The sequence below is a fragment of the Pongo abelii genome, chromosome 18 (genome assembly GCF_028885655.2).
Source record: "Pongo abelii isolate AG06213 chromosome 18, NHGRI_mPonAbe1-v2.0_pri, whole genome shotgun sequence".
Taxonomy (NCBI): Eukaryota; Metazoa; Chordata; class Mammalia; order Primates; family Hominidae; genus Pongo; species Pongo abelii.
In genome coordinates this window covers 30916757-30930222 of record NC_072003.2, presented here as the reverse complement: position 1 = coordinate 30930222, position 13466 = coordinate 30916757, and the positions used below count along the sequence as shown (strand labels likewise).

At 56.0% G+C, this 13466-nt stretch overlaps 1 protein-coding gene across 20 annotated transcripts in view; it reads right to left on the bottom strand.

The window, feature by feature from the left end:
• Positions 1-3408: 3408 nt before the first annotated feature.
• KATNIP (katanin interacting protein) overlaps positions 3409-13466 on the bottom strand; it is a 230359-nt gene continuing 220301 nt past the window's right edge. For 14 of the 20 annotated variants that reach the window (XM_054533684.2, XM_024233849.3, XM_054533687.2 and 11 more), the window contains 7 exons: positions 12159-12223; positions 10562-10672; positions 8689-8828; positions 6744-6845; positions 6003-6163; positions 5804-5892; positions 3409-5199 (listed from right to left, as the gene is read on the bottom strand). In XM_054533684.2, the coding sequence (XP_054389659.1) occupies positions 5144-5199; positions 5804-5892; positions 6003-6163; positions 6744-6845; positions 8689-8828; positions 10562-10672; positions 12159-12223 (724 nt within the window). In that variant the 3' untranslated portion in view covers positions 3409-5143. The remainder of the gene's footprint in view (positions 5200-5803; positions 5893-6002; positions 6164-6743; positions 6846-8688; positions 8829-10561; positions 10673-12158; positions 12224-13466) is intronic. The other 6 variants (XM_054533683.2, XM_063717223.1, XM_063717225.1 and 3 more) reach the window with 1 other exon arrangement.

The window sequence follows — 13466 nt, the reverse complement described above, 5'->3', positions numbered from 1 at the left end:
TTAGTGTGTATTGGCTGTTAGGATTTTTTTTTTTTTTTTTTTTGAGATGGAGTCTCACTCTTGTTGCCCAGGCTGAAGCGCAGTGGTACGATCCTGGCTCACTGCAACCTTCACCTCCCAAGTTCAAGCGATTCTCCTGCCTCAGCCTCCCGAGTAGCTGGGAGTACAGACGCCCACCATCATGCCTGGCTAATTTTTATATTTTTAGTAGAAATGGAGTTTCACCATGTTGGCCAGGCTGGTCTCGAACTCCTGACCTCAAGTGATCCACCCGCCTCAGTCTCCCAAAGTGCTGGGATTACAGGCGTGAGCTGCTGTGCCCGGCCGCTGTCAGGAGTTTTGTTGTCATCCTTACAGCATATGGTTGTCAAAGGCTGCCCCTGTGGCAGAAGCTGTGAGTGGAGCAGTTTCCCAGAGAGACCAGGAGACTGGAGTGCTGTCATAAATGCCACACTGCACACGGCAATCTGGGACATGCCCACACAGTCAGGGAGACACCCCCAGAGCACCTGGGGACATACGCAACATACTGGATGGCACCTCTTGCTCTCCCTGGCCTCTGGCCGTCAGAGGCTCAAGTCTCAGGGCCCCAGAGAGCACTACGCATGCCTGGGAGGCTGGGGTCTCATTGCGAGAGGCCCAGCCTTACCAGCTCCACGCCCACTGGGCCCCGCAGCACTGTCCCCACGTCCCCTCCTCTCCTCCACATTCCTTAACCTGCTTCTATCTCAGGGGTTGCAAACTCACACGCTGGCTGGGTGTGTGTGTGTGTGTGTGTGTGTGTGTGTGTGGTCATGCGAGGGAGGACTGCAGGCAAGGGTGGGACAAGAGGGGCTGGTGGGGACCAGGACCATCTGGAGAGCACTACTCAGGCTCTGGGGCCAGCTGGGAACGTGGGACCAGGTTGCCAGATCTTCCTGTCTTTCCAGAGAAGCAGGGAATCTGAATTTTAATGTGAAACCTGATAATAAAGGAAGGCAACTCATTTTAAAAAATTAAACATCGTCTAGTGAGTCCTCCAAACCCAAGAGGCTGGGCCACTGGATTGTGGACTGCGAAGAGGCCAGGTGGGGCCTGGAGGCCTTGGAAAGGGACTGTCCTGGCTCCAAGTGAGGCGGGAGGTGAGGCTGGGAGAGGGAACCCGGGCATCTCAGTACACATGCCTAGGCATGGGGCAGCTGCCACCTGCCTGGCTGCGGAGCCCCCCTTGGCAGGCTCTGGGGGTCCTTCTGGGTCCTTCCGGGGTGGCAGTGCCAGTGTTGGAACTTCTGGCGGGGGGGGGTGGGAAGCAGGTCCTTCCCACTGCTGAACAGAGGAGGCAGGTCCCCAAGGGCTGGAGGCCTAAGGGAGCCTCCACTGGGAGCCCGTGCCGTAACCCTCTTGTCAGCTGCAGCGGAGGCCCATTTCCAGTCACCCATGCCAGGGAGCCAACGAGCCCTGACCCCTGACAGTGGCAGCCTGGGAGTCATTTATGTCTCTGTTTGTTGGGGCGCTGGGGGTCGAGGGGTGTTGCACAGAATAGGAAGCCTCAGGATGTGGAGGTAAAGGAGGGCCTCTGTTTACCCACAACAGCTGAGTGTGGGGGCTGCTGCCTCCGGGACCTAGAGGTGTCACCTGACGGTCGTCCTGTCTTTCTGCCCATCTAGGGGCTGAGGAGTGGGAGTGACAGGCGAGGAAGGAGCCCTCTCTCCTTTTTCCTCCCTGGAGAGGGAAGAGGAGCTCGGAGATTCCAGCCTGGGACATTCCTTGAACCCCAGGTTGGAGGTGGGGCAGAAAGGGAGGCCCGCTGAGCAAGCAGGATGGTGAACGGACCGGGGCATGCCTGCAGACAGGTTTTATTTAATACTTGGCTCACTCAGTGTGTGTTTGTCTGTTTGTTGAAGTTGAGCCAACATTTAAAAGTTAGATTTCACATTAAAGATAAAAGAAACGCCTGGCTGTCTGGCTTCTCTTAGAAACCTTGAAGACTGAGCTGGGCGAGGTGGCTCCCGCCTGTAATCCCAGCACTTTGGGAGGCTGAGGCGGGTGGATCACGAGGTCAGGAGATCGAGACCATCCTGGCTAACATGGTGAAACCCTGTCTCTACTAAAAATACAGAAAAATTAGCTGGGCATGGTGGCAGGCGCCTGTAGTCCCAGCTACTTGGGAGACTGAGGCAGGAGAATGGCGTGAACCTGGGAGGCAGAGCTTGCAGTGAGCCAAGATCACGCCACTGCACTCCAGCCTAGGCGACAGAGCCAAACTCCGTCTCAATAAAAAAAAAAAAAAAGAAACCTTGAAGACCGGATGTTGCTGGCCTCTTGGATCTGAGGTGTGGCTGACCCCTTCGAAGGGCCTGTGCTGCCGTGTCAACCACGGTCCTTGCAGGCCAGTGTTGACATCACTCCCTGACATCACTTGCCTGGCCCCTGAATAACAGGACTCCAGCCCAGGGCTCTGGCAGGGGCTGGAGAGGCTCAGCAGAGCTGAGAGGCTGGGACACCCCTGCTGGCCTCCCACTCTCACAGAGGGAATGTTGGAAGGTCTGGGCTGCCCTCGAGGGTCTCCAGGGCTGGCCCAGAGATCCTTCCACCAAAAGGAGGGAGGGCGACTGCTCTCCAACACTAGCGTGGCTGGGCACAGCCAGGCCTCCGTCTCTTAGGAAATCAGAAGGAACAGGGGGCATGGAGCAGGCCGGCCAGAGCCCCTGCTGTTTTCCCTCTATGCTTGGGGCTGGGCCTCTCCTGGCTGGACAGAGGTGGCTCTCTCCTGTGACCCACACAGTGAAGCAATGTAGGGTTTCTAAAGGACTCTCCTACCTGCTGCCAATGCTGTTGCCAGTGCCTGAACTGCAGTGTGACCCTCCTCAACTGAGCCGTCTTTCCACTCAAGGGCTGCTTTATCCAGAAGCCACGAGCTGCCAACACTCAACCCCCGAGGCAGCAGGGGCATGGGGGGGTGGCAGGGAGGAGGTCCAGCAACTGGAGGTCTGGGGGCCGCCATTCCAGGATCCACACATGCTGAAGGGAAACCCCAGGGCCAAAGACCCAAGGGTTGTCACCCCCACCTCAACTCTCCAGGGGCCCTCTCAGGATTTGTGCATTGGCTAATAGCTTCCAAAGCTGTGTGTCCCAGGAAAGCTGCACAACCTGTCTGTCTCAGCTCCCTTATCTGTAAAGTGAGGCTAATAATAGTGCCCACCCCAAAGGGTTATGTTACGTGGATTAAACAAGTTAGAGCCAGGCATGTAATAACCACTCTCTATGGATGAGCTACTGTTGTCTGTTGATACGGCATGACAATCTCATTGAGTAGTCAGGGCGAGATCATGACCCCATCTGCAGCTCAGTGAGGGCTTCTCTGGGTCACTCAGCTCCTGGAGGCAGCATGGACTCCCCACCTGACCCCAAATCCGGTGACTCGGACTATATTCTTAATAACATCTTTTATTAATTTTGCAAGAGGAAAAAAAATAGAAATTTATTTTAGAGTTAAAGCCTGTACAGCTTTTTTTTCCCCTCCTAAATTGCACAGTACATACGATTATTATAAACGTCAGCTGAGGTTCTGGGAGTGAGCTTGTGTCGTGTTAGTGCCATCTCCCTGACAAACCTGACCTGTACCCACATCTCAGCTGGGAAGGAGTAGCTGGGGCTCCCTTTAATGCAGCGGCACTGGTTTGGGTCACAAGAGCTGGTCTGATCAACCCCTGACTCCCCCCGGCGGGAGGTGCTTGTCACATCTGGGAGCTGAGCAGAGGTGCCGGGGGCTTGGAAGCTGGAGAAATGATGGATCTTTCTCTGGGAGAAACAATTCTTATCTTCACATCAGCTTGTGCTCCAAATGAAAAGCGCATTTGCATAGCTGCTCGAGCCCAGGCTGCTAAGCCCATGAAGTATTTGCCGGGGCTCTCGGTTGCATAGGAACGTACCTCTAGTACAGTACTGCGGCGGGCCGGGCTGGGCGCCAGAAAAACAACGGATTAATATTTGGAACGAGAAATTACCCACCGCTGGGAAACCAATTAGGTCCCTGATCCGAGCTTGTTACATCGATGGAAATAGATGCGTTCTGGGCTTCACTCGGCTGGGGGTGCAAGGCACATTTCCAACTCGCTGGGAAGTGGCTGAAGAGGGAGAAGGGGTGGGGGCCTGGGAAAGGAGCACCTCACTGCCTGCCTCCAAGGGCACAGGGGCAGAGACAGAAAGCAGCCACATCAGTGAGCACAGCCACGATCAGACCAGGAGGGACATGTGGCAGAGAGTGCAGGGAGGGCCTGCTCAAGGGTGAGGGGAGATGGGGGAGTGTCCTCATCGTTCCCCAACGCTTGGGTCCAGAGGTTGGGGTGAGTTCTTCTGGCCCACTGGGGTCTGGAGCTGCCAGCCTGCTGGCCGCCCACCCACCCTTCCTGGCCCGGCAGCAGCACAGAGATGATACCCTGGCCTGCCAGAGCAGGCCCAGCTCTTGCCAAGGTGGATGGCGGGTGGCCCAGCTGACTTCTTTCTCTCTGCAGGATGCACAGCCTTGGCCAATCCCTTATCAGGCCCGATGAGAGGAGAGAGGCCCCTATACCGGGATAAGAGAGGGTCTTGTGGACCCCTATAACCAGGAAACTACCCCAGCCTCTCAGCCAGCTCCACCAGTCCCCAAATGAGACAGGGATGTGCAGGGGATGGGGGTGCTGGCCACTGAAGCTCAGGTTTCTAAGGCAGAGTCTCCCTGGGCAGCGCCCTGCCTACTGGAGTTGCGGAGTGGGGTCTGGTCTCCCACTGTCCTGCTCAGCCATTCTCTGGGCCCTCTGAGGCTGGATGGGACGCCTCCCCACCCCGTCATTGTCCTGTTCTGAGTCAGGGTCTGCCCAGGCCCGAGTGGTCACGGGCCCTGCTTTGCTGGGTCTCACAGCAGAGGCATGAAGGTAGGTGTCCCGGGCTCCCTGTGGCCAACCCGGAACTGCAGGGGATCTCTGCGCCCTGCAGCCACAGCCATCTGTCACTCCGGTAGTATCCAGGGCTGTCCTCCCGAGTCCCCTCTCCCCAGCGGGCTCCCCTCAACACTGTGGTTCGCTTCCAGCTCCTGGGACTGAGGGTGAGGGACACAGGTGCTGAGTGGGGCTGCTGACAGAACCCACCGTAGTGGGAGGACCAGCTTTCCCTCCTTCACCAGTCAGCAGCGCCGTCGTCTCGTCTCCTTCTCGCTGATGCAGGTTTTGGGACGTAAGGCTGTCATGACAGGGCACAGAGGGACCAGAGTTACTAAGTCTCAAACCCTGGAGGGGTGCCCCACACTCCCCAGTGAAATCCAGCAGCCTGGGTTGCCATTCAAGGCCCCTGGAAAAGTCCCTGCTCTCGGGGCGCCTGGCACGCTGGCCCCTTCCCTCTGCCTGGAGCGGGATCTGCCACAACACCCCTCTTGGCCTTTGCCCAGGCTGCCTGGCACGCTCCTCACATCCTTTAGGATCCAGCTCAAACATCACCTCCTCCGGGAAGCCCTCACCTTGGGCATCCTCTATTGGTTTCCCACGGCCCAGGGCAAACCCCTTTAACATGGTGCTCTGTCCCTGACTGCGTCCCCACTCTGTGCCCATGACATGTGGATTCAGGAAGCTCCACTGTGTTACAGGTGCCTGCAAGAAGCCAGAAGCATGTTGCTCCCCTGGTTCCATCCTCTTCAGTCCCTCCTTAGGCCTTTGGGCAGGCTCCTGGGCAGAGGAGAGGGGTCTAGGGGCAGGCAGGGGTGAGGTCGGGGGTGCAAGGCCACCAGCTCCTTCTGTATTCAGACCGAGCTCCCGAGGCACAATGCTCTGGGCAGAGAAATGCCACTGACCTGGGTCAACAACGCTCTGCTTCCGTTTCACGTTGGTAATGATTTGGTTTTCATTCATCATCTGGACATCCTGATCCTCGGCCTGATTACTGTGGGGAGGAAGGAAACACAAGATTCGATCAGGCTCCTGGCCGTGTGTCCCAGCCATCCATCCTCCTTAGGGCTGGTGGGGAGGCCATGGGGCTGGCTGGAGCCATACCTGATGGTGGTGTGTTTCTCCTGGTGGCGGACGTCCCTGTCCTCGGTGAAGAGGATGGTGTGGTAGGGCACGGTGGGCTCACACGTGGGCAGGATGCCCCCCACCAGGTGGCTCACCATGGCCAGGATCCCATTGTACACGAGCAGGTCATCCACCAGGAGCTGCAGGGACACGGGGCAGGACTCATGGGTCCCCCTCCTCCCTCCCACATTGACCTTGGGCAGAGTGCATTACTGCTCTGAGCCGAGGCTTTCTCCTCGGGAAGATAGGGCTGTCAGGAACAAGCGCCTACTATGTGCTATGTCCGCCTTGTGATTTCAGATCTTCACAACCATTGGGAAAGGCAGGAGCTATCAGCCCACATTGCAGATGAGGAAATTGAGGCCCGAGGGGCTTTAATACCATTAGCACAAGCGGCAGAGCTGGAGGCAAACTTGGGTCTCTGGTATCCAGGGTCCCTGTTTTCCCCATCCCAGGATCACCGCCCCAAACCAGTGGGATTCTAGAGGAAAAGATGAAAGAAAACCCACTTTCTATTTGTTCAGGGTGACACTGAAATCACTGCCAGCAGGTTCTGAATTCATGGTTGGGTGGGAAATTCGCCTGCATCTGACGACCAGGCATTCGTGTTGAGGGTTGCAACAGAGAGAAGTAAATCAAACTGCGACAAATGATAATTGCCGGCGGCCTAATTACCAACGACCATAATTATCTCAAAAAACTCAGCTAATAAGTACTTACGCCAAACTCCTTCACCCCTCGATGGGGTGTTTTCGCATAATTCCACAGTTTGATCATTGACACCGTGGTAGGCAGATCGAAAATCACATAAACCCGGTTCACCTGTCAGAGAGCAGAACTCATTAAAACAGGCATGTTTGGAAACAGAGGCGCTTGGCTGGGCTGGGGGTGCCAGGCGTGGGCTGGGGTGAACGGTGGTGCCCAAGGCAGCGCCTGCCACGTGGGCCAGCCTGGAGTTCCGCCCCCTTTCATCTCCTCGAAGCCCATCTTGAGTCAGGTCACGTGTGGCTGCGTTTGCAACAAACCGCTGAGCTGGCTTTTGGAGGGCCGGTGTTCTTGGGCCTGGCGGGGCCCTCATTTAAATGCCAGTGGAGGATTGGGAACATCCTCGGCCCTCCCCCAGTCCCCTCAGGTCAGGCCCAGAAATAGTCTAGAGCCCCATGAGCTAAAGGGACAGTCCCCAACTCCGGTTGAGCACCAGCCATGGTGATCAGCATCTGACCCTGTCTGTCCTTTCCCCAAACCATCACTGAGAAGCAACGCCAAGGTGCTGCTGGGCAATGTCCAGGGCGTGTCTGTGAACCTCCGCTGGGGGAGTAAGGAGGGGGCTGTCTAGATGGGGGCAGAATCCAGCGGGGAAAGTGGGATGGAGCAGCCTCGAACAGCCCTCCCTCTCCCCACCCCCAACCAAAGCTCTCAGATATTAGCTGGGGGCCCTCCCTTGCAAGACAGAATCAAGAAATAAGCATTCCACACTGGCCACAGGCTGCAGGCTCAGTCCTGCCCCGGGCCCTGGTCCCCAACCTGTGACCATCCTCAGAACGTCCCAAGAGGGAGTGCGGCTGCTCGGAGAGGGCCAGCCTCCTGGCTGGACCACGGAAACAGTAAAGGTCAGGGCAACAGTCTTCAAACTCAGTTGCCTGTGAGGCTCAAGCAGATACAGGTGTTGGAGTCCAGCCGCGAGAGCAACAGCTGAAGTCGCTCACCCCAAAAGGCCTTCCGGTGCTAGACAATGGAAAATACCCGCTGGCCGTCAGTGGGTGGCCCGAGTCTCGGGGAGGACAGAGCTGTGTTGCCCCCTCTGCAATGGCGCAGAGGAAGCTGATGGACGCTCAATGGGGGGGGTCTAATTTTAGGGTGGCCTTTGGAAAACTTCCGTCATAGATCTGCTGATGCTGTACCTTCCTACGTTTTCAGAGAAAAAGGTGCCCCCGATCCCCCACTCAGTCCCATGGCATGGACAAGGGACACATCCCTAGTCATATGGCTGCCAAGAGCCCGCTGTGCATCTCTACCAGGCATCTGGCCCCGGGCTGAGAGGCTGCAGGGGGGCTGCCCACCCCGTCCATGCCCTGTAGCCTCTCCCCTTCCTCTCCACCACAACCAACCACGTCTGCTCACCACGAGGCCTCAGAGCTAAAAGCTAAGCAGGACCCAGTGCAAGATCTGAGATCTGGGAAACTGAGTCAGTTGGTCGGAAGAGCTGACCAGGCCAATCTGGGGCCAGAAGGAGGGCAGGGCGGCCGTGCTGGGGTCATCTACCCGATGATTTAGGAAGGGGCAGAAATTGTGAGTGTGCGGAGAGCTGGGTGGGGAGGAAGAGGGCACAGTGGCTGCAAAGCCAGGCAGAGCAGAGAACCAGAGAGGGCTGCCTGCAGGGACCGAGGACGCCCAAGCCCTCAGGCAGCTGTGCCGGGGTTCCTGGCTTCAGATTCCCATGGGACCCCTTTCGCCCCAGGTGTCCCCTTATAAAAGAGAAAGAACTGCTGGCCTGGAAGAGCTGACCCCATCAGGCAAGTCAGCAAAGACCTAAACCTTTCTGACAGCTCCCAAGCATCTTGGCTTGAGATTAACTTGACCTGGAAGGAAGACGTGTCACTGAGAAAGAAAGTCCCCCTGCCCGCCTGAGGGCCAGGAGCTGCGGTGGCCGCTGCCAGGAACCCACCAGGCCCGGCAGGATGGGAGCCAGCCACATGTGCCGGCCATCACTGGTGTCGTTCACTTGGTCGATGAGCTTGTCCGGGGTGCGGACGTCTCCGCCCATGCCCTCTAGGGAGTTCACGCTGTCGGGGAAGGCCGCAATATCTGAGGAGGCATCTAAGTTGCCATAACCCAAATCTGTGTGCTTGGGGCTGCCAGCCGCCCTCAGGCTGACGGCGTGGCTCAGGGGACTCTGGGGCTGGCAGGGCGGATGCTTTGGGCAGCCGCAGCAGTGACAGCTGAATTGGATGTGCCCTGGGGAAACGGGGAGTGCTGGACCCAAGGGGAGCAGGTGTGTGTGGAGTGGTGGTCAGTTTCAAGTAGAGAGAGAAAGAAGCTACACAGAAGGCCGGCTGAAAGAGACCTTGCAGGGAACTGCGGGAGCTGGGGATGTCAAATATTGCTGCTCTTGAGAGGGTGGAGGGCAAGCTCTGCAGAGGTTTTCTTTTGGAAGGGAATGGGGCGGTGGCTGGATTCCACCCTGGCATGTGAGGATCGTGTCGAGCCTCTCTTCCTGGGCAGTGTGGAAGGACCTCGGAGCAGCTGGACCCAGCTAATGTGATCTGCAGAACTCAGCTTCTAGCTCTGCCTCTGCCATTATGACCTGTGAGGGTGTGGGCAAGTCACAGGTCAACCCTGGGCCTGTTTTCCCATCTGTAAAATGGGTATAAAAACCTCCAGCTCCCAGAATGGATGTGAGGATCTCAGAGTGCACTAGATGTGAGCCCTTTGGTAAAATCAATGAAACTTTATAGCTTCAAGGAGTCGCTAATAATGATCTAAAACATCAAGAATCATTCATCCCAGCTGAGGAGGGTGATGGCACTAGGGGAAGGCAGAAAAGGGTCCAACTGGAAGCCAGGGACCCCAAACAGATGCAAGGCAGGCTTTGGGGTTCGACCTGCCCTGGTATTTCCCTAACTTTGGTGGGCCAGGGATCACAGATTCAAGATCCGAGGGGGCCAGGCAGGTTACATGAAAGAGGCAGGATAGCCTAGTGCTTGGTCAAGAGCTGGTGTCTGGACACTCACTGGCTGTGTGACATTAAGCAAGTTACTCAACCTCTCTGTGTCTCAGGCTCCTCATCTGTAAAATGGGGATAACAGCAGCAATCACCTCACAAGATTGTTGTGAGGGCAGAAGAGGTAGCACAGAGTGAGCCCTGAGTAAATATCAGCAGTGTGTTTCGGGGCCTGGTAGATAACAATGGGAGGAGTAGGGGGCTAAGGTAGACCAGAAGGATATGCTTGGGGAGAAATGGCAACAGATAACCAGGTCCAGCCGTTGTCACTATGCATAATCAAGGGCCTGTGTTGCCAATTTCTCAGGGGAAACTGGAGATCAGGGTTTTCATGTGAAACCTCCTGATTTCTAAAAATATTAGCAACTCATTTTAAAATGCACTGGGCTAACAGTTTGCAAATTCTGGTGTGGCATACTATGGGCAAAGGGTTCCATACTTAAGAAATTCAGGACACACTGAGTTGAACACAGTGCAACAGGCTTCTCCCTGCAGACCTTGTCAGAGCCTTTGGAACTCCAAAATATCTGTGGTTCTCTGAGAAGGGGGGGCTATAGTTGGCAGCCTCTCTCAATTCACTGGACCACAGGACTCTTTAGTTTGTGCAATTCCTGCTCCTTATGTCTTAGCAGGCAGGGCTGGGAGCTGCTCTCTGCTGCCTGTCCCCAAGGGTCAGCATCTGACTATAAGCAAAGCCCCCTGGGCTCTGGTTCCTAGAGGGCCATTTCCCTCTGCACACAAGGCTTCTGCCCCGTTCCCAATCCTCCCATGCTCCCTCCAGTCTGGGTGGAGCCCACTCCTGTCCTAGAAAGGATACTGTTTTCCGACAAGGGGATTTTTTCTCCTCGCTCATCATACAGCTCCAGGCCAGTGAGGCCGATGTAATAGGGGTCGCCCCAGCTGGTGAGAAGCTGAAACTGGAAAATGACTGGGACACTTTATTAAGGAAAAGAAGGCTTAATTTTTTTTTTTCAGAATATAGTAAAACAATGGCAAAGATAAGAGGAATTGTTTTGGGTTTATATTGATGAACGAGAGAAAAACATTTTTCTCTTATTGCGACTAGAGCCTATCAAAATCTAGGTGGCATCACATTTTCTTAAACTGCATGTGTGTGCATGCCTGTGTGCGTGGATGTGAGTGTTCGTGTGTGTGTGTATGCATGTGTGCACGTGTGCGTGTGCCCGTGCATGTGTATTAGGAATTCAAAGCCTTCCTCTAGGCCCCAGGAGACGGGACGGGAGGAGAGGGTGCTCTCCAGGGAGCAGGCAGGATGGGGAAACATCAGTGTCACAAACTGATTGTATGGTATTGAACGAAACGCTCCAGTTTCCCTGGTTGTGAAATGACAAGAACAGAGTACCTGCTCCCTCCTCCGTCCCTTTCAAGTAAACAGGAGGCTAAGAAGGGGACACATAAACCTCACAGCACCAGGGGCCATGGGCCGGGGCAAGGAGACCACCATTGCTGCTGAAGTCCCATGTGCAGAGCTGGGCATCAAGCCCTTCCTCAGCCCCGTGCTCTGCTCACTCCCCGCACTCCCAGGAGCAGGCCGGATGGGCGGCCTGAAAAGGGGCCGGGTGGCTCCCAGATGATGGCATAGCCAGAGACAGTGCTTCCAGAACTGGCCGGCTAGAGAGCCGGCCTTAGAGCCAGGCTGCCTGGGTTCACCTCCCCTGGGCCCTACCCCTTCCCACCTGTGTAGCCTTGGGCAAATTACTGAGTGTCTCTGTGCCTCAGTTTTCCTAGCTGTGAAATGGGAATGATAGTAGTACCAAGAGTGCTGGACTCTGCTGCCTGGGCTAAAGTGCAGTGGTGCAATCAGAGCTCACTGCAGCCTTGAACTCCTGGGCTCAAAGGGTCCTCCCACCTCAGCCTCCAAGTAGCTTGGACTATGGGCATGTGCCACCAGCTAATTTATTTTATTTCATTTTTTTTAAGATATGGGATCTCACTATGTTGCCCAGGCTAGTCTCAAACTCCTGGCCTCAAGCAATCCAACCTCCTTGGTCTCCTAAAGCTCTGGGATTACAGGTGTGAGCTATTGTGCCTGGATTGCCAAGTTATTTCTATCTTCACCTCCTCCCTGGCTGGTTCCAGGACACCCCCCTTCCCCAGTCCAGCCACTGGGGTCAGTGCCACCTTCTCTGGCCCCTCCCAGCTGGAGTCCTGGGTGCTGCCCCCTCCAGCCTCAGCTGCCAGGAGCGGGATCTGGAACTAGCCTGGCTGCCCCAGTTCCAGCAGCTCCTAGTGGCCCTGAGGACCCGGGAGGCCTCCCATCCTCTGCCTTGGTTTCCTTGCATGGAGTTCCAGCTGCCTCAGCTGTGGCCGCCTGAAACCCTGGCTGGGCAGTTGCGGCCCAGGCACTGCCTCGGGGCCCAGAATGTGCTGGTGGGGCGGGAGGAGAAGGATACAGCCACAGGGCATCAGCGGCGCCTCGTAGTCCATGCTTGCACACTCCAGGCTTTTCATGTCCAGCCTGAAAAAGCACAAAACAGCACCATGAAGAAGCTCACGATGGCCCAGAATCACCAGCCAGTTACCCGCCAGGTAACAGGCTTTGAAGAAACGTGGCAGTTTAGCGTTCCCTAGGATGCAGCAGGGAAAAGACAGATGAGGCCCCTGCTCGCGTGGAGTTCCCGCTCTAGATGACAGTCATTGCCAATGCCGGCAGGATGCTGTGCCAGGGAGGCACGGGGCTCAGGGCTTTCCTGAAATGGACTCTTTTATTCCTCAACACAACCCTAGGAGGTGGGTATTTTTAGATGCTTGGGATGTGGATGAGGAAACTGGAACACAGAGAAGTGAGGTCACTTGCTCAAGGCCATGCAGCTGGTAGTGGCAGAACCGGGATGGGACGCGAGGTTGTCTGGTACCACTGCCCCCTGTTGGTTAAGAAAACCAACCCCCTCTATGTCTTTAAACACAAGGAGGGTCCACGCTGTGCTGAGAGCCAGGACAGGGTGACAGGGCAGAGGGACTGGGTGGGGCAGGCTGCCTCAGGGAGTGCTCTGGGAAGGCCTCCAGGAGGAGGCAGCCTTGGGAAGTGCCAGAGCTGAGCCTTCCATGCAGAGGAGCAGCAGAGCAAAGGCCTGAGGTGGGAAGACACTGGGCTGCTGGTGTTTGCTCCAGAAAGCAGCCAGAGGGCTGGAGTCTGGGGCAGGACGGGAAGAGGGAAGCGAGAGGAGGCTGGAAGGCAGGCACAGCCCTGATGGCTTTGGCTTCATGATCTTCAGCACCTGGCTCCATCAGCCAGAGCCTCAGTTCCCACAACTGTAAAATGGGCATCATACTGGCTAGGTCAAAGGGTGGCTGGAAGGATTTCCCAAAGGACACATCAAAGTGTTCACACAGCCGGCCCTCGGGAAGGATTCTCTCCTCCACCGCCCTCCCGATGGGGCCCCTCTCCCTGGTCCACTGTCAGTGTCCTCCGGCCCTAGCCTGGTTCTCTTCCATTTCAAGGGCAATGTTACAATTAAGTGACTTCCCAGTGACCGGCCCAGCCAGCCAACCCTGCTACAGTGCAGGGAAACTCATTTTGTTTCCAGAGCTTGGCCTCTGGTGTTTGGACATCAGGGGGTTTAAATCAGTAAACTTAACGTGGCATTTACAAATCATTATGAACTTAATGCAGCTGAGACTGGGGCCAAGAAATCCCAGTGAATCCATGAAATATTAAGCTCTATTTTTCTCCTTGAATCTTTCTAAATCAGGAACACAGA